Below are 22,116 nucleotides of genomic sequence, written 5' to 3'. Positions count from 1 at the left end.
AAATCTCGTATGGGTGGAGTCGAGGGCTTCTTGGACGTTATAGCGGCCACAAATCCGGAATGAGAGTCCTTGTTGAGGAACATGCGACAACAACATCTCATTCGAGGCGAGTCATCCGGCATACATAACGAGGCGGATGTTGCGAGGAGGAGTGATGAATTCTACCAGGCGATGAACGACCTTTAGTTTTTTTTTTTCCGGTTGTTGTATTATAAATTCAAAACTTATTTATATATAAAATATTTTCGTATTGATTTATTTTTATTTTATATTATAATTTTATTAATAAATTAAATAATTTTCATTATTTTTTAAATTATATTTTTAAAAATCTGTAAAATAATAAAAACGAAGAAAATTCGTAGCTAATGTACGACCTATTTACGTGGAAACCTTACGTGGAAATGATGAAAAATAATAAACGAGTATTTTATGAGAAAACATTTACGAGGAAATGACGAGGAAAGGAAAGCGAGTATTTTACGAGGAAATATTTTCGTGGTAGTTACGTGTATTTTGCGAGGAAACACTTTCAAGGTATTTACGTGTAGGTTAGGAGGAACTCGTTTCGAGGTATTTACGAGGAAGCACAGCGATCTCCTTACGTGGAATATTTACGTCGTCTTTACGACGAAATGTTTTCCTCGCTAAGTTACGACGAATTGGCGAGGAAATATGTGTTACGACGGATGAGTAACGAGCAAACATGTTTCCTCGCTAATTCGTCGTAAAGCTTCTTTTACGACGAACTTACGAGGAAAACCGCCCTCGTTAAGATTATGTTTTCTTGTAGTGTCATATAGCATCAGATCTCCATCGAACTATGACCTTGTTCTAGATCCCTATGAATCGAAAGTTGTAAACTTATTTCTCCCCGAATCAAAAGTTCTAAACTTAATTCCCAATAACGGTGGTTTTAATTGGTCTTCTTCTTCACGATCTTCTCCCATGATTTTTTTACTAAACCTCTCATGATTTTAAGTCAAGCATTTTGGATATCAAACTCCTTGTCCTCGTGACTAACTCGTCTCTGTTTCAATTTTCTGATGTTAGCAAAAGCAGTAAAAGGCATACACTTTTTTTTTTTGAATTGTTAAATATTTTTCAATCCAAAAAACTGTTTTACATTTAAATTCAAACCCGATCTATTCAGCTTCCATGTATGATTCTAGAAGCCAACCAGACTTTTATGGCATCTTTGTATCTTCTCCAAATTTCTCCTATGTGTGAATCAATATGATTCGTGTGTTGTAACTAAAGCTGCTGCTCGTGTTGGTAAGCTTCATGTGACTTTTGATGATTAATAATAATGGCGACAAATCTTTTTGTTTAAGATGGCTGTCGAAGAAGATAAAAAAAATTACATATATAATTTGGGTTTTTGTTTGGTTTAGTTGATTTTAAATGTGTTTAGTTAATAGTAAACTGATTAAAACTAGTAAACTAATTAAAACCATCGTCTATGGGGAATTAAGTTTCGAACTATCGATTCGTGGAGAAATAAGTTTATTATAACTTTTAACTCATGTGGATCAAAACGAGATCATAGTTCGGTGGAGATCTGATGCTATATGATAGTTATAGTAGAGAAATCGATCGTCGACCCAATTAAAAATGACTAAAGATCTAGCATGATGATACCAATTTTAACATTAAATAATATCATATATAATCAGAATCATATCAATAGATATATTATAAATAAATAAACTATTATTAAAAATCCAACATTCTAATTATTTAAATATTTGTTTTTCGTAAGATTTATAATATTTACAGTAACTAATAAATGAGGTTGAACTCACGTGAAAAGAATTTCAGAGCAAACGTATTAGACCATGATTAACCTCAATCTCTTAACTCGGGTTCTTAGCTTTGCCTAAGAGACAGTTCTTATCTTTTCTTAGATTTTAACTAAGAAAAGTTAAGAACCGTCTCTTAGCTGAAAAGTGTAAAAAAAATTTAAAAAAATAAAAAAATTCAAATCATGAGTTAAGAACCCCGGCTAAAAGACCGGGGTTAATCATGCTCTTACCTGTTGAAGTTCTACAACAGACCACAAACACCAATTAATTCATCTAAAATTAATTGATGGTCTGAATTTGTTTTTTTTCACTATATCATTTCAAAGATGTTGACAATATAAACCCAAATCTAAAGTGTTTATTTTTTATTTGTAACAAATCTAAAGTGTTTTATATCTATCTATATTATTAAAACTCAAGTACAAAATTGGAGTGTCTGAAGACTTGAATAGGACTATTAAAAAATTTGGAGTGTTTGTAAACATGGATTGTAGTCTTTTAAAAAAAAATTAATTTTGTTTGGAAACAACGATAGTAGTATTGAGAAAAAAAGTAATGGACTTATGTTATTAAGAAAAATTGAAAGTCCATTATATTATAAGAAACTATCCATATGGGCCAGTTTTAAAATATACGAAAATGGGTCAATCTAATTGCCTAAAACTTTTTTTTTCTAAACTAACAATAAAACAAAATTTAAACTTTATATACATATTTCAAATCAAAATAAAATTCAAAGTTGATTTATATCAAAAATTGATATAAAAATATACATATATTCAAAAATGGATTTTTACTAAACTATTTTTCGATAACCATTATAAAAAAATGTTGTCAATATATATAAGGAAAATACAATACAAAGCCCAATTTGAAATACCAACTCAAATTATGGTTTTTATATTTCATATTAAGTTTTATCAATATAATATATGTAATTATTTATATGATGGTACGTATAAATACTATTAATTATATGATTACTTATATGATGGTATGTATAAAATACGATTAATTATATAATGACAATATACGATATATAATAATGACTAGGAATGGGCTTTCGGGTACCCATACGGGTTTGGTTCTGATCGATTTGCGTTTCGAGTTTTCGGGGTCAAAGATTTCAGCCCTATTAGTATGTTTCTAAATTTTGGTTTGAGTTCGATTCAGATCTTTGCGGGTTTGGTTCAGGTTTGGATAACCCATTTAAATTATTTTAAAACTTTTAAATCATTATATATTTTAAATTTCTCAAAATCTATAAATAAAATAATATATTACCTATAAATTTTAATAACATATGTCAGAATACCTAAGCTTAACATATCAATTGGCTTGATTTAAAATTTTGGATACGGAATCAATATTATTTTAAGTATTTTTGGCGATTTGAGTATACTTTAACTATTTCAGATATTTACTTTTGACTATCTATATATATTTTCAAGTATTTAAACCAATGTAAAAGTATCATTCTTGATATTTTATATACGTTAAATCTAAAAATAATTATACTATATAAGTATATAATTCTATTTTTAGATAAATTCGTGTACCCGAATACTTCGGTTCGGATGAGATTCGGTTCTCTAAATAACAAAATTTTGAATAATTCGAATATTTAATCAATTTATGTTCGGATTTGGTACTATATTTTCGGATCGGTATCGGTTATGTTCCTCGGTTTCATTTTGACAAACCCTAATAATTACATGAAAAATAAATATCAACATATTTTTCAAAATATACATCCGCGCAGGTGCGCTGATCAAAGTTCTATAATACGATTAAAGCAAGATAGCTCTTAAGAATTTTGTCCTTATTTAGACACTATAACTACAATTCTATGTCATCGAGAGAACATTCTGATATTAATAACTGGACCCATTCAAAATCATCATCAGCATGAATGTTTTTTTTGTTCTAAACATAGAAACACGCAAATAAACTACCGAATAGCAAGAAGCCATAGTAGGAGAGCAAGGAAAAAAAAAAGCCAGAAACATAAAATCTCTTACATTGTGTTTTTATTTAAACTTAAACCCACAAGAAACACTTGCAGGGTATCCTATAGAAGAGCATCAAGAAAGCATGAACATTAAAAGAGATATACTGAAATGGTCAAGGAGCTCACACTGACAAGGAAGCGGTTCAAGTGAACTACTTGTAAATTTATATCTCAGAAGCCGACAAGACCCGTCTCTCTTATCCCAGTCCCATCTTTTGTCCCAAGATGGCGAGCTGCTCGATGAGCTGAGTTGCATTAAGGATCTCTGTGGCTCCATAGATAATGTTCTTGAGCGTCCCCTGAGGCTGCTGCGAGAGCTCCTGCAAACTGCTATATTCAATGTAGTTACCCCCACCGACCATGAAAACAATCGCTTCTCTGAAGCTCCTCCTCCGAGGAAAAGGTATGAGTCTGTTTCGGGGTTGGGTTTTCCCTCGGCTAAAGCTTCAACAGTCCGCGCCACAGCCAGTTGCTGATCACCGGTTAAGAGATTCTTGACTCCTGCAGTGACACCGTTAATTTATTGATCATAAAGCATCCCAGCCCAATCAACAATGTTGCTTCTGCTGGCTGAGTTTGCAGAAGACGATGCTGCCAAAGACACGTTCAGGGACTTGATCTTTTTGAGATACTGAAAAGCGCTTGTATCAGCCTCAGCCTCACGCAAGGCCAGTTCCACGGCTTCAAGATCAGGGGTATCCAAGGATAAGAGGTAGATGATGGCAAAGCGTAGCTTGTCCATCTTGGTGCCTTAGGATTTCAAAACAGAAAGGAGATCACTGAGGTTAATCCTGGCTCCTCCCATCATCATGGCTTTCTCTTTGGTAGTGTACACATCCAGAGACCGCTCCTTGATCTGTCCTAGGAGAAAGGTGGCTATGTTTGTGTGCTTGTCAATCACCTGCTTTCTGTCTGTCAACTCTGGAAGGGAGTTCACAGCATCCATCAGATGCTTGGTGTTCCCCCCACCAACCAGATCAGTGCTCCTGCTCACCTCCTCCACGTCTTCCTTGTACTTGTTCAAATGAGCTTCGATCTCTGAAGCGACTTGAGGAAACTCTAGAGAAGCGTTGGAGGACCAAAAGGGGTCAGAAGAAGAAGTGTCTAGAAATAATATTTTCTTCTTTTGTGCACCTGGAATGACCAAACCGTTGAGCTTGAGACCGAGAAGGTCGTGAACAAGAGGGCGGCATCTAAAATCGTGCTGAATGCCGACAGCGAGGTCAAAGTTTCGATCAAAAATGCACAACAAAGGCCGGGTCGTCATGAGATTGTTGTTCTTGGACAAAAGACGAAGATGATGCCTCAGTTTGGTATCCAACGAAACTGCCACCATCTCTGCCGCTCCTCCAACAGGACATCTGATCACAGGCACCACACCAAGCGTCTCCAAGACATGAAAGAGGCCATCAGCAATCTCCTCAACGTCTCCGCCTGTTGCTGATGGATCGTTCAGCTGAGCGTAGACAGAGTGTTGCGACAAGGAAAACAAGTTGTCCTCCAAATGCTGATCGTGCACGCTCTCAATGGAACAGGAGTGGTGGAGAGTCCCTGAAGCTAGGTTTTTGAGGAGCGGGCGGGGGATGGAGGAGGAGAAGTTCAGATGAAAGGTATCGTAGAGAGATGAAGAAACATCTGCTATGATTCTCTGAATGTTGGGTTCAGTGGGTTGGACAAAGTAGTCAGCTACAGTAGGAACATGCTTTCGCTCGTTATCATGGATGTGTAATTGGAGTGTAACTCTTTGACGACGAAGATCCTTCACACTGATTAAGGGAGCGATAACATCCTTACAAAAATCATCGTAGATCAAGACCTTGAAACATTCCGCGCCGCCGCTTTGATCCAAAGTTTCGTTCAGGTTCAGCATCCGGAATACACATTCTGCAATCCAATCCGGAAGATTATTAACATTTAACGTAAAAAAAGAACAAATATCAACCTCATCATCCTGCTTTATTTTCAGATTCCTAAAGAAAAACAAGATCTGGCCTCCAGTAAAATTTAATAGATCCAGCAAAAGTTCAAATATGATCACTACAACACATATATATAACTTTTATTAGAACGGTTTATGATATGATCAAAATATTTACGAATATATCTCTTATATAATTATTTTTTGTTAATTTTACTAAATAATAAAAATTATAAAGTTTACATTTTCTTAAAAATTATTTTTGTAAAAAGACTATTTAATTTTTTTCAAAAAGAAAAAAATTGTACATGTGACACCCTCACGTCAGCAAAATTAGATTACGTGCAGCTAATGTGACGACTCAGGTATGATTTCGCCAAAAAATAAATATCGAGTATGTTTTTGAAATTTTCAAAAATTCAAATATGTTTTTATACTGCCATATAAGTCGGGTATGACCGCGATATGTTATGTATGAAATGACCGTTTCTCCCCCCCCCCCATTAACTATAAACATAAATATCTTTCACCTTTTAAAAGAAACATAAATAAGGCGACGTTTCCTGAGATCGAAATCTTCATTGGGACTTCGATCTTCCCCTGATCTAAATGTCCATTGACGTTAGATCACCCATCTCTACAACTCTGTGCGTGTGGTGTCAGGGTTTTTCTACACGGTGGTCAGGATCTCCATAGCTTCTCATCTAAGGAAGCCGCTTTCGGTCTCGTGTTACTCATCCGCTTGATCTCTTCTGTCGGGTCTCGTCTGGATCGGTTATTACTAGCTCTTTGGCTGGCTTTGAATCTGTTTTTCTTTGGATCGCTTGATCTCTGTTGTAGGGTCTCGTCTGGATCGGTTACTACTAGCTCTTTGGCTGGTTTTGAATCTGTTTTGAATCTGTGGCTTCTTTGGCAAATATGGGATCGTCTCATAGGTTTCCTTCTGCTCCTATGGCAGACGTAAAAGGAAAAGGGATTCTGTGTGAAGACGATGACGAGCCTATTCAGCTAGAGGAGGACGACGGGTCTCATACCATTCGGGTGTTCCGTATGTCCCTGATTGGCAAAGTTCTGAACTCTTAAGAAACAAAACGTCGAGAAGCTTATCAACTCCATGCCTACTCAATGGGGTTTGCAAGATAGAATCGTGGCAAATGACCTTGGTAATGGAAAGTTCTTGCTAAATTTTACATCAGAAGAGGACATTCAGTATGTACTCAGTCAAGGACCTTTCCATTATAATTTCTGTATGTTTGTGCTGGTTCGTTGGGAGCCCGTTGTTCACGATGAGTATCCTTGGGTCATCCCCTTCTGGGTTGAGATCACAGGAATACCTCTACATTACTGAACGGTGAGGAATCTAAAGAATATCAGAAAGAAGCTTGGGCATGTTGATACGATTGAGCTATCTGCCGGTCGGCTGCTGGTGGAGGTTGATACAAGGAAACCATTGATCTTTAATAAGAAGGTGCAGTCTCCAGGAGGCGATGAGGTCACCATACAACACTGCTCACATTGTGGTTTCTTAACGCATGAAGCTCCAAGCTGCCCTAAGAAGATGGAAGAGCAACGATTACAGGCTAAGGAGGCTGGGGTTTTCTCTCGGGTACAGCTTCCTTTTGAGCCAAACACTCGCCAATCTTTGTTGGCGGATAGAACAGAGCGTGATCGCTATCACAGTTGGAATGAGCGAAAGACTGCTGTGCGCAATGATCGCATACCTGAGATTGTCAAACCAACGAGCTCTGAGAATGCTTACAGGACGCGGGATGATAGGTACATGCCTCGCTACGACAGCACAAGGGATGGTCTGGTTCGCAGATCAAGGGATAAGAGAGGGCATCATTATGTGTCTCGCTACAGTCGTCGGTACGCTCCGTATGAGGTGAAGAAGACACAGACATGGAGAGCAAAAGATGCCAGGCCTGGGGTCTCCCAAAGAGAGCAGCGGCATGGTGGTTCAATGCAGTCGGGTGGCTACGATGGCTCTAATACTGATGGTTTGCAGATAATGCAATTCGAGCCAGAGTCATCTGAGATAGAAGAAACTTCTCAGAACAGTGGAAGGATAATTGCGAGTGCCATTGTAACTCCATCCCGTATGCTCTCTAATGATGGAAACATCACTTTCCGTGATAGGGGTGATCCTCGAGCCATTACATTCTCTCCTAAGGAGAATGACGGTTATAAGGAGGATATGGAAAGAGGCCAGATAATAGGTGCTTTGCAGGATATGGAGATTGGTGAACCAGGCGGTTTGGTGGTGCTGAATGAGAGGGAGGGTCTGAATGAGCCAGCGGATGATTTTCTTGGGGAGGAGCTGGAGGATATGGAAGAAGATACTGTCTCTCAACGCGCTTCGTCACGTTCTCATAATGGAGGGAAAGGTACCAAGAGCAAAGGTTCAAGCAAGGGGAGCTCACGTTCTTTGGTTCCACGTGGAATGCCGATGAGGAAAGTGGAGTTCTTTCGTCGAGGTTCTCCAAGAAAGCATGGTGCCTCCTCTTTGGGGGACCCAGAAAACCACAAGCACAACCGTCATAACAGTTCGAAGAAAGTAAGAACAAGTCCTCACAATGCTAATGAGTTGGAGGGGTCCAAAAAAACCCCAAAAGCTTATCCATGAAGACACTCAGTTGGAACTATCGAGGGATTGAGAACGACCTCACAGTTCGATGCCTTACGGAGATGTGTCAGAAACATCACCCAGGATTTGTGTTTCTTTCTGAGACGAAGAACAAAAGGCTGCTGTTGCAAAACATTCAGGCCGGCTTAGGATTTGATCATTTGTTTACTATTGAGCCACTTGGACTCAGCGGAGGTTTAGCTTTATTTTTTATGGATGAATTTTAAGTTAATGTTTTATTTTCGAATAATCGTATGATTGACATTGAGGCAGTCATTAATAGAATAAAAGTCTATATGACGTTTGTTTATGGGGATCCTGTACTAGAAAGAAGAGATCAAGTTTGGGAACGCCTTAGGCGTTCTTCAACAACAAGAAATAGACCTTAGTTCATGATATGAGATTTTAATGAAATTACGGGACACAATGAGAAAGAAGGAGGAAGACAACATACTGATAGTTCATTTATGCCTTTTAAGCAGATGCTTAATGATTGTGGGATGCTAGGATTCCCTTTCACAGGGAATATGCTTTCATGGGTAGGAAAGCGAGCAGGTAGAACAACTGTCCGATGTCGCCTCGACAGGGCAGTAGGAATTGCAGACTGGCATGAGAAGTTTCCCCACTCGAATGTGAAGTATATGAGGTTATGGGGATCAGATCATCGTCCGATTCTTGCAGATATACTCGTAAAGCCAACGAGAATATCAAAAAATTTCAAATTTAATAAAAGATGGCTGGACAATGAGGAGCTAAGGCAAGTCATACTTGAGGGCTGGAAATCTCCTGATCTCCCCACTAATGCGACCATTATGGAACATATTTTGAGCTGCCGGAAAGCCTTGGGTGAATGGAGAAAACAACATAATGTTAACTCGGCGAAACTAGTGGAGGAGCTTAAAAAAAAAGTGGAGGGTTTGTATGCAGATGACAATGCTACAACTGAGGAAATTGCAGCAGCCTTGAAGGAACTCTCTGATGCTCTTAAGGCAGAGGAAATGTTCTGCAAACAGAAAAGTCGAGTGTTTTGGCTGAGAAAAGGTGACAGAAATACTAAATTTTTTCACGCCCTAACAAAGAAAAGGAGAGCAAGGAACAAGATCACACAGCTTTTCGACGCAAATGGAAATATAGTTGAGGACGAAAAAGGACTAGTAGCCATTGCTACTAGCTATTTTAGATAGATCTTTGAATCTTCTTACCCCGAAGAGATCGAAGAGGCATTAGCACAAGTTCCTACGACTATTACCGGGGCAATGAATGACAGCCTTACAGGTCCGGTCTCCGAATGGGAGGTCAAACTAGCACTTTTTGCTATGCATCCAGAAAAGACCCCAGGACCGGATGGGATGACTACGCTCTTCTACCAGAAATTTTGGGATATTGTAAAGGAGGATTTAACTCTTATGGTTAATAAATTCTTTTTTGAGGGGGGAGTGGCGATGTACTGAATGATACGAATATATGTCTCATCCCGAAGATAACGAAGCCTAATGAAATGACTCAATTTAGACCCATTAGTTTGTGCAACGTCAGTTACAAGATAATCTCTAAGGTCTTATGCCAGAGATTAAGGAAAGTGCTTCCAGGTCTGATTTCGGAAATCCAGTCTGCTTTTGTTGCTGGAAGGCAGATTTCAGACAACATTATGATTGTGTAAGAAAAGTTCCATGCTCTGCGAACCAAACCAAGTGGAATGGTCGTTTATTGAAGCTGTTATGCGCAAGATGAGATTTTCGGAAACATGGATTATATGGATAATGCGATGTATTTCGTCGGTGAAATATATGGTGCTCATGAATGGACAACCAAGAGGAAATATAGTTCCTGGTAGAGGCCTACGCCAAGGAGATCCTTTGTCTCCTTTCATTTTTATTCTATGCACGGAAGCGTTCTCTAGCCTTCTTAATCACGCAGAGAACCAAGGGAAGATAACGGGGATGCGCGTCACACACGTGTGCCCTTCGGTATCCCACCTTCTCTTTTCTGATGATAGTCTTTTCTTCTGTAAGGCGGAGCCCCGTGAATGTGAAGAAGTGATGAAAGGAGTTAGGAAATATGGCAAAGCATCAGGTCAATGTATCAACTTTGACAAATCGTGCTTACTCTTTGGTAAGCAGATTAACGCAACGGTTAGACAAGAGATTAAAGATGCACTTGGAATACAAAATGAAGGAGGGATGGGAACTTACTTAGGTATCCCGGAAGACATAAGTGGTTCAAAATGTAGACTTTTTGCTTTTCTCAAGGAAAAGTTGATGCACAGAGCGAATAGATGGACAGGTAGATGGTTGTCGAAAGGAGGGAAGGAAGTGTTGATTAAGTCTATTCTGCTAGCTCTTCCGACTTATGTTATGTCTACTTTCCTGCTCCCATTGGAGATATGTGAAAGCTTAGCAAGTGCCATCGCCCAATTCTGGTGGAGTTCAAATCCACCAAAAAGAGGAATACACTGAGCAAAATGGGAAAAAGTCTGTCTATCAAGAGAGGAGGGTGAGATTGGTTTCCGTATGATCCACGAATTCAATTTGCCATTATTGGCAAAGCAGTTATGGAGGTTAGTTCAATTTCCAGACTCCATGGTAGCCCGGATCTTGAGGGGAAGATACTACAGATTGAGTACCCACTAAGCGTAAACTCTGCTGGTAGCCCATCTTATGTGTGGACTAGTATTTCTGCTACAAGGAAGTTTTTATTACTGGGAATAAGACAAAAGATACATTCAGGTTATGAAGTAAATGTATGGTAGGGTCCATGGATTCCAACGACACCGGCGAGACCAGCGGCCCCTGTAGCGCTAGTTATGCACCCTAACATGAGAGTCAGTGATTTCGTTAATCAGGTAACGAAGGAGTGGGATGTTGGTCTACTGGAGCAATATGTCAATCCTGATGACATACCACTCATAAGGAGTTTGGCCGTAAGCTCAACTCATCGTTGCGATACATTCTGTTGAAACTACACAAGGAATGTCCAATACACGGTTAAATCTGGATATTGGATGGCCCAGAATCTATTAAAGACAGTGGAGGAGAAGGAAATTCTGGAACCGAGTATTACTAAGCTTCAAGCCTTTGCTTGGAAGTTAAAGGCGCCAAAGAAGATATGCCATCTTATATGGCATTTGCTAACTGGGCATTTAGCAGTTACGAGGAACCTAGCAAGACGTAATATGAGGTGTGATAACTACTCCCCTAGATGTGGAGAGCCAGAAGAATCTGTAACCCATGCCATATTTAAGTGTCCGCCAGCTCTACAAACTTGGTCTTTATCATCAACTCCAACAAGTCCAAATATTTTTCCGGTATAAAGCGTTTATACAAATATGGATTATCTATTCTGGAGAAGAACAATATCATCGAGCCAGAATTAGATAGATATCCTTATCCCTGAATAATTTGGTATATCTGGAAGGCTAGGAATGACAAACTATTCAAGGGGATCGACAGAGATCCTTTGGAGCTAGTTCGATATGCAGAAAGTGAATGTCAAGCCTGGTTTGATGCGAACGAAGTGGTACAAACAGTGACACAAGAGAATAATAATGAGGAACCCCAAGTCATAAGCTTGGGTAATATCTGCCTGCTTGATGGATCTTGGACAGCATCTACTCATTTCAGTAGTTGCGGTTGGGCTTGGATAGACAGTAGGGGAAGCACTAAACTTATAGGGACAAGGAATATCATTCGACGCGAATCAGCCTTGCACTCGGGGGTAGAAGCACTGCGGTGGGTAATGGAGAATATGCTTCAACATTCAACATGTCAGAATTTTGGGACAAACTGTAAGGAGCTGATTGCAATGATAAAAGAACCTCAAGCTTGGCCAAGCTTTGCGATCGAATTGGAGAGGATAGAGACACTACTGATATGTTTCTCAGATTTCAGCATCATTCATGTTCCATGAGCGCGAAATCAGCTTTCAGACTTTTTAGCTAAAACTGCTAGATCCTTCTTCCATAGGGAGTTACTTTTTATTGGTTACCCAGACCATCTCAAGCTTAAATAATAGAATGGCCGTTTGACGTTAAAAAAAAAAAAACATAAATATCTTTCACCTTTTAAAAAAACTTGATATATTTGTTATAAAAACTTGTTTAAGACATCTTAATGTATTTCTCTAATGCTAGTTGACCAAAAAAAGTATTTCTCTATATTAAATGACTTGTTTATTTTCATACGTTGGTTGTTCAATATGAAAAACACTACTAAAGAAAAAATGAACGATCCCTTATTACGTATCACACGTCAGGATACTAGATAATTGTCTTTTTCGGCTAAAAAATTAGATTATACAACGGAAGAGTTTACAAAAGAAGTAAAAGAGAACACTTTAGCACATAAGCCGACTATTGAGTTTTAATGGCCAAAACAAAGACACATCTTCTTTCTTGAGCTATCCAAATGCACTAAACCAGACAGAGCATCTAACTTCGAACTTGACAAGAGAGCCGAACGCAGAAACCTTCCACTTGTTTGACTGCAAAATAAGTGTGAAGAGACTTCAACGTAAGTGGCATTACCAGCAGATAATGACTTTGCAGAGATATTAATTAAATAAAGGCATACATACCCTCTGGAGAGGAATTCTAGTGAAAGCCGCCATCTCTGGGGCGATCGTATGGAGCACGGCCATGCCTCTCTCCTCCTGAACCACCACGGCTGCCATCATCCCTGCTACGTCCTCCAGAGCGTTCCCCACTGCGATCAGGTCCATAGCGATCCCTACCATACCTGTCTTCTTTTGCACCATACCTGTCGTCCTTTGCACTGTATCTGTCGTCCTTTGAGCTGTACCTATCATCCTTCCCACCATACCTGTCGTCCTTTGAGCTGTACCTATCATCCCTCGAGCTGTACCTTCCCCCACCACCACCACCACCTCTACCGGATTCATCAGGACACTCCCTCGCAAAATGTCCGGGCTTGCCACACTTAAAGCAATCTCCACCACCTGAACCACCTCTCCCACCACCAGAGGGACGGCTACGGTCACGGTCATAGCCGCGATCACGATCACGATCACGACTACGGTCACCATCATGATCCCTACCGGAACCACCCTGTGGCTGGGCTTTATCAACAGTGATAGTCCGCCCATCTAAATCCATCCCATTCATTGCTGCAATAGCTTCGTCCATAGCTTTCTTATCATCAAACGTGATGAACCCGAAACCACGGGAACGCCCAGAAAACTTGTCAAGAACCACCTGTCAATATCAATGATAAGGCCAAGGTCGGAAACATTATATAATTCACTCAAAGAAGCAATCAACTAAAACAATTTACTAAAAAGAAAGCTCCAACATCTCAGGTACCAATGCAGATAGCTACTAAGAGAAGAGATGAATGAATATACCTTAGCCTCAGTGAGGTGACCATACTTCTCAAAGGCATCTCTGAGGCCACGATCAGACGTTGCCCACGCGAGTCCACCAATGAAGCAACGGTACTCCACCTCTTCAGACATCTTCTACGAACTGCCAAATTTTTGTCCGAAGAAAATAAATACGATTACCCATAAGATCCAGTAAGCTACATTGTATATAAATACGATTAGGACAACAGATCCTGAAGTACACACAGCCAGAAGACGACAATGATTCGCGAACTAAACCTGGTAAGAAGAAACGAGAGAGCGGCGAAGATGAGATCTGATTGTGATTTGCTTCAAAACCCTAATTCCTGGAAAGCAGAGAGACGATCCAAAAGTCCTATCGTATACCTCTCGGCTCTCGGGGATATTTCCGTCATTTCATAATTATTTAAATATATTAGGCCGTCTATTCAAACTAAATGGGCTTGTAATTGGGCCTAGGGTTTTAAGGGAGGTTTTAGCCGCCGTCGTCTCCGTCATCTTCCTCTTCTCAGGTCCGTCTCCTGACGAATTAGGGTTTTTGAATTTGGGGGGAGATGTGGTTTCTATGTGTCTTCTATCACAGGCTACTAGACTTCAGAAAGCCAGAGGTCGAAGCTTTGGCCGAACTCTTCGGAGAAGATGAGTCTCTTCAATGGCGCCTCCCTGAACATCACCATAACGATACTCCATTCCACTTCGTTCATCTTTCTTCCGAAGAAATCGCACAGAACATCGCCAAGAGAAGTAAGTACGATTCTTTCTCGCCACATCTTTCTTCTTTTAGTTTGTTTCTCTCAAGAAATGGTGCTAGTGTAGGCATATTGGTGAAAGGAATGTATGAGCTTTGGGGTGAAGGAACTTGCTACGAAGAGCTTAAAGACTCCATAGAAAGCTTCCCTGATTCTCGCAAGCTCCCGTTTCTCGCTTCTGACTCCACATTTAGAATCTCCGTCGAAACTTTCGGAAAGGCTCTGACTTTCGATGAGCAGAGGGAGAGAATCAACTCACTTACTTACATCCCCTTCGACGTATGTTTACACTTTCCAAAGAAGGAAACTTTCTCTTTATATGAACATTTGGGGGTTTGATCATTGCAGGGAAAGGTTAACTTGAAGAACCCGGATCACAACTTTTTCATCATGGAGATGGATGAGTCTGAAGAGAACAATGGGCTTCAGCCCATTCTCCAGAGAAGAATCTTCTTTGGGAGGGAGGTTGGTTTTGCTGACAGGAAGCTGTTACCTGCTTTTCAGCTCAAGTCTCGCACTTACCTTGGCCCGACTGCTATGGATGCTGAAATGGCTTTCTTGATGGCTAATCAAGCTAAAGCTACATCTGGAAAGCTTGTGTATGACCCTTTCGTTGGTACAGGGAGCATTCTCGTTTCTGCTGCACGTTTTGGTGCAATGACAATGGTTTGTATAACCTCCCTTGCTCTCTTGATACCCTTTTTGCGGCTTCTTGGATCTGAAACTGATAGAAAGGTTATTGTATTAGGGTGCAGATATTGATATCAGAGTAGTGCGTGATGGACGTGGTCCAGACTGTAATGTTTGGAGCAATTTCAAGCAGGTTGGTGATTAAATTTTTCTTTCTTTCATATGGGTATCTTGGGGTGTCTTACATCTGTTATCCCTTATGCAGTATGGACTACCTATGCCAGTTGCTTTACTTAGAATGGATAATAATCTTCCTCCTTGGCGTTCCGGGCTAAACGAGGTGATATAATCTCTCGGTTCTTTCGTTATTACCTATGACATTTTGAGTCTAGATCATAAGTTTGTGTCTTCTGTATTCATTGGTTTAGATATTTGATGCGACAACTTCTTACCATCCTTCCCTAGACAAAGGCCTGTTGGAAACCCTAGATTAATAAGATACTTGAAGATATATAATAAGCCTAGATGCAAATATCAGGTTTAACTACATTCACCTGTTGCTGAAGAATCCACGCTCTTTGCTTCCTCCTTGGAAGTTTCTTGGCTGATCATCGACCGGTCTAACCCAGGCATCTACTGCACCACGTGATCTAAGTCTCTCTGTGGATTCAAAACTCCTGGACTCATCCACTGATCCAGCCCGGGAATGTGTTCTTTCTGAATATGAAACGCCTCTGCCTTTCAACTGGTCTCTGCCTGAACCTGACTTTGTCGTCCAACTCACGGGTTAGTATTTCCAGATATTTCTCTTTGCCGCGTAGAGTTTCCGGTAAGTCATGGTGATTGTTATTACTCCCGGATTCTTGATCAGATTGTTTAATCTCTGGAGCAATGGATTCCTTGTCGAGTTTTTTCCTTAGCTCTTCAATCTCTTCCTTTAACATCTTCTCTTCTTCTGTTTTAGGCCTGTAAAAGTTGGTTTTCACAACAGAGAATTGGTCAAGCAGATCCACAACCCTCAGTGAAACTAAAAAAAAAATCAAGTTGAACAAGGACCTGTCAACTCTGCGATGTTCAAGTTCCATATCCATCTTGCGCCAATCCTTCCCTTGTTCCTCAAGCAACACTTCTCTAGGCTTCGCGTCCCCAAAAGGATTCACCTTTAGCCTAGGTTTCACCACATTACTCAATCCTGAACTCTCAGACCTATTAGACCGAGCACTTGAAGGTCTGCTCGTTTGAGAACTTCCTTTCTTAGCCTCAATCTCCGAATCAAGCTTCTTCCAGTCCAAACCTTTCTCCGCCAAAACATCCTCCCTTGGCCTAACTGCCCCAAAAGGGCTCGCCTTACTCGTTTTCGCACCAGCAAGTGGAGTTTCACTCGCTCCTGAGTCAACTTTCCGTGGCTCCAAAACCAAACGACGACGTTCTGATAAGTTGGCTGTCCCATTAGCATTCGTGGAGAAGAGGAGCAGGTCCAAGAAGGTGAAGTTAAGTGGCTAAGGGGAACAGAAGATGAAGTGTGGGTAAACCTCTTGGTGAGAAAGAGGGTTTTATATTAATATGAGTTTTATAGTACGTTGTCGTTTTGAATAAGTTGTAGTGTTACTTAAAGGGCGTTATCCCTAAGTTTATGGTACAAAATATTTATCAACAAAACTTATACTCTCAGCCCCCATTTTCTCTATCTCTCTCCCCTTTCTAACCCATTTCAGATAAACCCTAATCAGGGCTTATCATTGGTATCAGAGCAACAAAATGCCACCAAAGCAAGATTCTAGCGCAGATCGGATGACTGCGATTGAGGGTCAGCTTGGCGGACTCGCGAGCATCATCGAGGATATGCGAGCGGAGATGAAAGCGAACAACCTTCGAGCCCTGGAGAATGAGAAACGCGTGGAGGAGAGACACCGTCAATCCCTCATCGGTGTTACGATCGCTGCGGTAACGAACCTGGAAAACCCTAGATCTGTTAAGGAAGGTGCAGTGGAGGCACAACGTTCGTTAGAAGAAGGTCGTCAACCACAGGAGAAAGGTCTGCAGATGCGAAGCGAGAAGGGAATCCTAACCCTTCCGGAGAACGCGGTTCCGTTAAGAGCAGCAGAGATTTCCAAGACACCGTTCACCGCAGGGTCTTCTGGTTACTCAGTGTTGCAGAAGAGTTCACCACCTCAGAAGAAGCTTGAGTTACCCGATTTTGATGGGAAAAACCCTGATGATTGGATTTTTAGGGTGGATAAGTGCTTCTCAGTGAACCAAACGGAAGAAGAGGAGAAACTTACTCAAGCAATGGCGAGTATGGTGGGGTGTGCGGTGACATGGTTGAGGATGATTCAGGATCGGGATGAGCTATTGGATTGGAGGGATTTTAAAATGAAACTAAGAAGGAGGTTCAAACCCTCCCGAGGAGGAACCATTCTTAGTCAAATGCTGCGACTACGTCAGACGGGAACCATATCTGAATACCGTGAGCAGTTTGAAGAGTTATCTGCAGAAGTTCCACACGTTCCTAACGATGTGTTGGAAGAGATTTTCTTACATGGTATGAAGAGAAGCTTGAGGGAGCAAGTTGTGAGGTTGAGGCCAATGGGTATGGATGAGATAGTGGATACAGCGAAGATCATTGAGGAGCAAGAAAATGATCGCCATGCGTATCACTCTCGACCATTCCAGCGAACTAACTCAGCCCCAGCGCTTAACTCCAACCAGAGAAGCTCGAGTGTATCTCCATCTAAGCCGGGGGAAACCACTCCTGCAAGGAGGTCATTGGATGCACAACGAGATGGTAAAGGAGGGGACCAGAGAAGGGCAGTGCATAACCCGTGTAGGCAATGTGGAGAGCGGTACTTTGCAGGACACAGATGCAAAACATTTCAAAAGTATAAATGTTTGGAGGTTGAAGAGGAGTCAGAAGGAGACGAGGAAGCTGAGGATGAACTAGGAGAGGAACAGGAAACCAACAATAAGCAAGAGCTACAGGTTCTCTCTCTACAATCCATGGTTGGCCTCACAACAAAGAGAGCCATGAGGATTAGAGGAAACGTTGGAGGAGAGGAGGTAGTAGTTCTGATTGATTCTGGAGCCTCTTGCAGTTTCATCGCCACTAGGTTGGTAGAGAAGCTCGGCCTACCTGTAGTGCCTACCACGGAGTTTGGCGTGGCCATTGGAGATGGTCGAGTTATCACTGGAAAAGGGAAGCGTGTAGATCTCAAGTTGGTCGTTCAGGGAATTGAGATACAAGGTGAATTTTTGCTGTTTGAGTTGGGAGATACAGACATGGTGCTGGGCTATACGTGGTTGGCATCGCTGGGAGAAACAAGAATAAACTGGGGTCTGCATATCTTACGGTTCCAAGTTGACAATGAGTGGGTAACGCTGGCCAGTGACCCTTCACTCGTGCGGGCTCAGGTGTCACTCAAGTCCATGGAGAAGTTGTGTGGAAGTGAAGGAGGTGTTTACTTGTTGGAATTGCAGGAGCTGTTTGAGAATGTCGGCGAGCAGGAGCGGTTGGTAAAGCCGAGTCATAACATTCAAAGGCTGATCCGACAATTCAAGGAGGTGTTCAACATGCCTACAGGGCTGCCGCCCAAGAGGTCAAGGGAGCATGCCATTACGTTGCACGAAAGAACATCACCTATTAACATAAGACCTTACCAATATTCTCATCTTCAGAAGAACGAGATCGAGAAACTGGTACGGGAGATGTTACAAGCCGGGATTATAAAGCCTAGTATCAGTCCCTTCTCGAGCCCGGTATTGTTAGTCAAGAAGAAGGATGGTGGTCTACGTTTCTACGTCGACTACAGGGCGGTGAATAAGAGTACCATACCGGATCGTTACCCCATTCCAGTGATTGAAGAGTTGCTCGATGAGTTGGAAGGAGCAGCAATTTTCTCTAAACTCGATCTCAAATCCGGTTACCATCAGATAAGAGTTAAGGCTGGTGACGTAGGGAAGACGGCTTTTAAGACGCACGAGGGCCATTACGAGTTTCTAGTGATGCCTTTTGGGCTCACTAATGCCCCCGCGACGTTTCAGTCTGTGATGAATGACATCTTCAAGCCGTACTTGAGAAAGTTCGTGTTAGTCTTTTTCGACGACATACTGGTGTATAGTAGAGATGAGAAGGAGCACCAGGAGCACTTGAAGATAGTGTTACAAGTGTTGAAGGCTCACCGTTTTTATTACGAACGAGAAGAAATGTGCTTTCGGGCAGAGAAGGATCGCATATTTGGGTCACGTGATCACCAAAGATGGGGTTTCAGCAGATCCGGAAAAGGTCGAAGCAATGAAGAAGTGGCCACCGCCGAAGAACGTAACAGCCTTGAGGGGGTTCTTGGGGCTTACTGGCTATTACAGGAAGTTCGTTTTAAGTTATGGGAGGATAGCTCGACCTATGACTGAGCTTTTAAAGAAGGATGGGTTCTGCTGGACTCCGAGAGCTATGCAAGCGTTTAACAGACTGAAGGAAGCTATGAGTGAGTTACCAGTATTAAGGCTGCCAGACTTCTCCAAGCCTTTCGTAGTTGAGACTGACGCTTCAGGTAGTGGGATTGGGGCAGTGTTATCTCAAGAGAACAGACCAGTGGCTTACATTAGTAAGGGATTTTCGAGCAAGGGCAGAGTAAAGTCGGTATATGAAAGGGAGATTTTGGCTATAGTCTTCGCTGTTACCAAATGGAGGCATTATCTTACGGGTCATCAGTTCACAATAAGAACGGATCAAAAGAGTTTGAGGCACCTGTTGGATCAGAAGGCAGTATCAGTAGAACAGCAAAAGTGGGCTTCTAAGCTGCTTGGTCTTAACTACACTATTGAGAATAGACCAGGTAAGGAGAATAGAGTGGCTGATGCATTATCTCGTTGAGTGGAAGAGACTGACGACGCTGCTGAACTTAAGAGGTTCCAGTTAACAGCTCCGTTGTCTATCGACATGGATGAGTTAGCAATTCAAGCAGAGAAGGATGAGCTGATGCAAGAGATCATTATCGGGGTGAAAAGAGGAGAGAAGGAGTATGAGGGTTACAGCGTAGAGAATGGGTTCTTGTTCAAGGATAGGAGATTGGTGATTCCAGCTAATTCACCCTTTATTCCAGCATTGATGAGTCAGTTCCATGACAGTGCAGTAGGTGGGCATGAAGGGGTGCTGAAGACTTTTAAGAGAATGGCGAGAGAAGTGTACTGGAAGAGAATGAGAAGCGACATCACAGAGTTCATCAAATCATGCGAGGTCTGTCAGAGAAACAAATACTCAACGCTCTCACCAGCATGCTTGTTGTCCCCACTACCCATTCCGAGCAAGTATGGGCTGATATCAGCTTAGATTTTGTAGAGGGGTTGCCAGTATCAAAAGGGTTTGACGTGATCTTGGTCGTGGTTGACAGATTGACGAAGTATGCGCATTTTATTCCTTTGAAGCACCCTTTCACTGCGAAGTCTGTAGCCGAGGTTTTTATCAGAGAGGTGATTAAGCTCCACGGCTTTCCGGAGACGATGGTATCAGATAGAGACAGAGTATTTTTGAGTAACTTTTGGGCAGCGTTGTTTGAAAGTCAAGGTACAGCTCTGCACAAGAGTACTGCTTATCACCCGCAATCGGATGGTCAGACAGAGGTAGTCAACAGGTGTCTAGAAGCTTATCTGAGGTGCTTCGCAGGAAGAAAACCTTCAGCGTGGAGTCAGTGGCTACCGTGGGCTGAATATTGGTACAACACCTCTCACCATTCATCTTCTAACACCACGCCATTCCGTGCTCTTTACGGGAGAGACCCACCGAAGTTGTTGAGGTTTGGAGATGTGCCTACAGCTAACGCAGAGGTAGAAGGACTGTTACAGAATCGTGATGCTATGCTTCAAGAACTTCGAGACAACCTTGCTACGGCTCAGGCTAGGATGCAGGTAGCTGCGAATAAGAAGCGACGTGAGGTTGAGTTTGCAGTAGGAGATTGGGTTTATTTGAAGCTGAGACCATACCGACAAACAACAGTGGCCATGAGAAGAGTAGAGAAGTTGGCTCCTCGGTTCTTTGGTCCTTATCTGGTGGAGAAAAGAGTTGGGAAGGTAGCTTATAAACTAGCGCTTCCAGCGCACAGCCAGGTTCAGCCTGTCTTTCACGTCTCTCAGTTGAAGCAGGCTGTGGCGCCTCACACTAAGGTTCATGAGCTACCTTTAGTCCTTTCCTCATCGCTTGAGTGGAATACTGAGCCCGACGACTTGTTAGAGATCAGGAAATCAGGAGTGGATAAGAAGGCTGAGGTGCTAGTTAAGTGGAAGGGACTACCTGATTTCGAATGTACATGGGAGCCGGTTAAGATGTTGTTGGAGCAGTTTCCGGAGTTCCAGCTTGAGGACAAGCTGAGTCCTCTTCGAGGGGGTATTGATAAGTTGGCTGTCCCATTAGCATTCGTGGAGAAGAGGAGCAGGTCCAAGAAGGTGAAGTTAAGTGGCTAAGGGGAACAGAAGATGAAGTGTGGGTAAACCTCTTGGTGAGAAAGAGGGTTTTATATTAATATGAGTTTTATAGTACGTTGTCGTTTTGAATAAGTTGTAGTGTTACTTAAAAGGCGTTATCCCTAAGTTTATGGTATCAAAATATTTATCAACAAAACTTATACTCTCAGCCCCCATTTTCTCTATCTCTCTCCCCTTTCTAACCCATTTCAGATAAACCCTAATAAGGGCTTATCACGTTCCTCCTGAACACCACCTAAAGCTACTCCTCTTGACCAACGGTCAGGTTCACGGTTTGAATCACTGTAACCGGACCCAAATGTTTTTAGTCGTTTACTTAAAGAAAATTTACATTTTTGTTATTTAAAGTCGTTTTAAAAAAAATCAAAATATAACATATAAGAAAATTCTAACATATAAGAAAAATATAACATATAAGGTGTCCTCATTTTTGTATTTTAAAGTCGTTTTAAAAAAATATATAACATATAAGGTTTCCTCATTTTTGTAATTTAAAGTCATTTTAAAAAATTCAAAATATAACATATAAGAAAAAATCTAATTTTTTA

At 41.4% G+C, this 22,116-nt stretch overlaps 5 protein-coding genes and 1 pseudogene across 7 annotated transcripts; 3 read left to right on the top strand and 3 right to left on the bottom strand.

The window, feature by feature from the left end:
- Nucleotides 1-4,013: 4,013 nt before the first annotated feature.
- Nucleotides 4,014-6,177, bottom strand: LOC106319568 (annotated as a pseudogene).
- Nucleotides 6,178-6,298: 121 nt separating this feature from the next.
- On the top strand, nucleotides 6,299-8,565 carry LOC106319558. Its single transcript, XM_013757931.1, has 2 exons — nucleotides 6,299-6,508; nucleotides 6,693-8,565. The coding sequence occupies exon 2, from the start codon at nucleotides 7,293-7,295 to the stop codon at nucleotides 8,358-8,360; it is 1,068 nt and encodes a 355-aa protein (XP_013613385.1). The 5' UTR covers nucleotides 6,299-6,508; nucleotides 6,693-7,292; the 3' UTR covers nucleotides 8,361-8,565.
- Nucleotides 8,566-12,568: 4,003 nt separating this feature from the next.
- Nucleotides 12,569-14,078, bottom strand: LOC106319554 (glycine-rich RNA-binding protein RZ1A-like). Of its 3 annotated transcripts, none has more exons than XM_013757922.1 (4): nucleotides 13,977-14,078; nucleotides 13,719-13,839; nucleotides 12,933-13,569; nucleotides 12,569-12,839 (listed from the first exon to the last, which is right to left on the bottom strand). In XM_013757922.1, the coding sequence occupies exons 2-3, from the start codon at nucleotides 13,827-13,829 to the stop codon at nucleotides 12,949-12,951; spliced, it is 732 nt and encodes a 243-aa protein (XP_013613376.1). In that variant the 5' UTR covers nucleotides 13,830-13,839; nucleotides 13,977-14,078; the 3' UTR covers nucleotides 12,569-12,839; nucleotides 12,933-12,948. The 3 variants fall into 3 exon arrangements, with proteins under 3 accessions (XP_013613376.1, XP_013613377.1, XP_013613378.1); XM_013757923.1 differs by having other exon boundaries at nucleotides 13,719-13,894; nucleotides 13,977-14,046; XM_013757924.1 differs by having other exon boundaries at nucleotides 13,944-14,032.
- Nucleotides 14,079-14,206: 128 nt separating this feature from the next.
- LOC106319575 (tRNA (guanine(10)-N2)-methyltransferase homolog) lies at nucleotides 14,207-15,538 on the top strand (the record flags this gene model as incomplete). Its single annotated transcript, XM_013757944.1, is given in 6 exon segments — nucleotides 14,207-14,462; nucleotides 14,535-14,746; nucleotides 14,816-15,133; nucleotides 15,216-15,290; nucleotides 15,363-15,437; nucleotides 15,526-15,538. Coding segments are annotated over 6 exon segments (883 nt in total), but the record flags the coding sequence as incomplete, so codon positions are not given.
- A 242-nt stretch (nucleotides 15,539-15,780) lies between these two features.
- Nucleotides 15,781-16,776, bottom strand: LOC106319567. The gene is made up of 3 exons (XM_013757938.1): nucleotides 16,764-16,776; nucleotides 16,154-16,538; nucleotides 15,781-16,063 (listed from the first exon to the last, which is right to left on the bottom strand). Exons 1-3 carry the CDS (start codon nucleotides 16,774-16,776, stop codon nucleotides 15,781-15,783), a joined length of 681 nt encoding a protein of 226 aa, XP_013613392.1.
- Nucleotides 16,777-16,855: 79 nt separating this feature from the next.
- On the top strand, nucleotides 16,856-19,501 carry LOC106319566. Its single transcript, XM_013757937.1, has one exon. The coding sequence runs from the start codon at nucleotides 16,856-16,858 to the stop codon at nucleotides 19,499-19,501; it is 2,646 nt and encodes an 881-aa protein (XP_013613391.1).
- Nucleotides 19,502-22,116: the final 2,615 nt, after the last annotated feature.

The sequence above is a fragment of the Brassica oleracea genome, unplaced genomic scaffold (assembly GCF_000695525.1).
Source record: "Brassica oleracea var. oleracea cultivar TO1000 unplaced genomic scaffold, BOL UnpScaffold00285, whole genome shotgun sequence".
Classification (NCBI taxonomy): domain Eukaryota; kingdom Viridiplantae; phylum Streptophyta; class Magnoliopsida; order Brassicales; family Brassicaceae; genus Brassica; species Brassica oleracea.
Note: the sequence above shows the minus strand (reverse complement) of the source record. Positions and strands in the feature narration are given on the sequence as shown.

Excerpts from the sequence above, each read along its gene's own strand:
- LOC106319558 (XM_013757931.1), top strand. The coding sequence starts at position 7,293 with ATGGAAGAGCAACGATTACAGGCTAAGGAGGCTGGGGTTTTCTCTCGG.
- LOC106319567 (XM_013757938.1), bottom strand. Across the intron at positions 16,064-16,153 it reads GAACATCGCAGAGTTGACAG|GCCTAAAACAGAAGAAGAGA; the intron begins GTCCTTGTTCAA and ends CAACTTTTACAG.
- LOC106319566 (XM_013757937.1), top strand. The coding sequence starts at position 16,856 with ATGCCACCAAAGCAAGATTCTAGCGCAGATCGGATGACTGCGATTGAG.
- LOC106319554 (XM_013757922.1), bottom strand. The coding sequence starts at position 13,829 with ATGTCTGAAGAGGTGGAGTACCGTTGCTTCATTGGTGGACTCGCGTGG. Across the intron at positions 13,570-13,718 it reads GTCACCTCACTGAGGCTAAG|GTGGTTCTTGACAAGTTTTC; the intron begins GTATATTCATTC and ends TGATATTGACAG.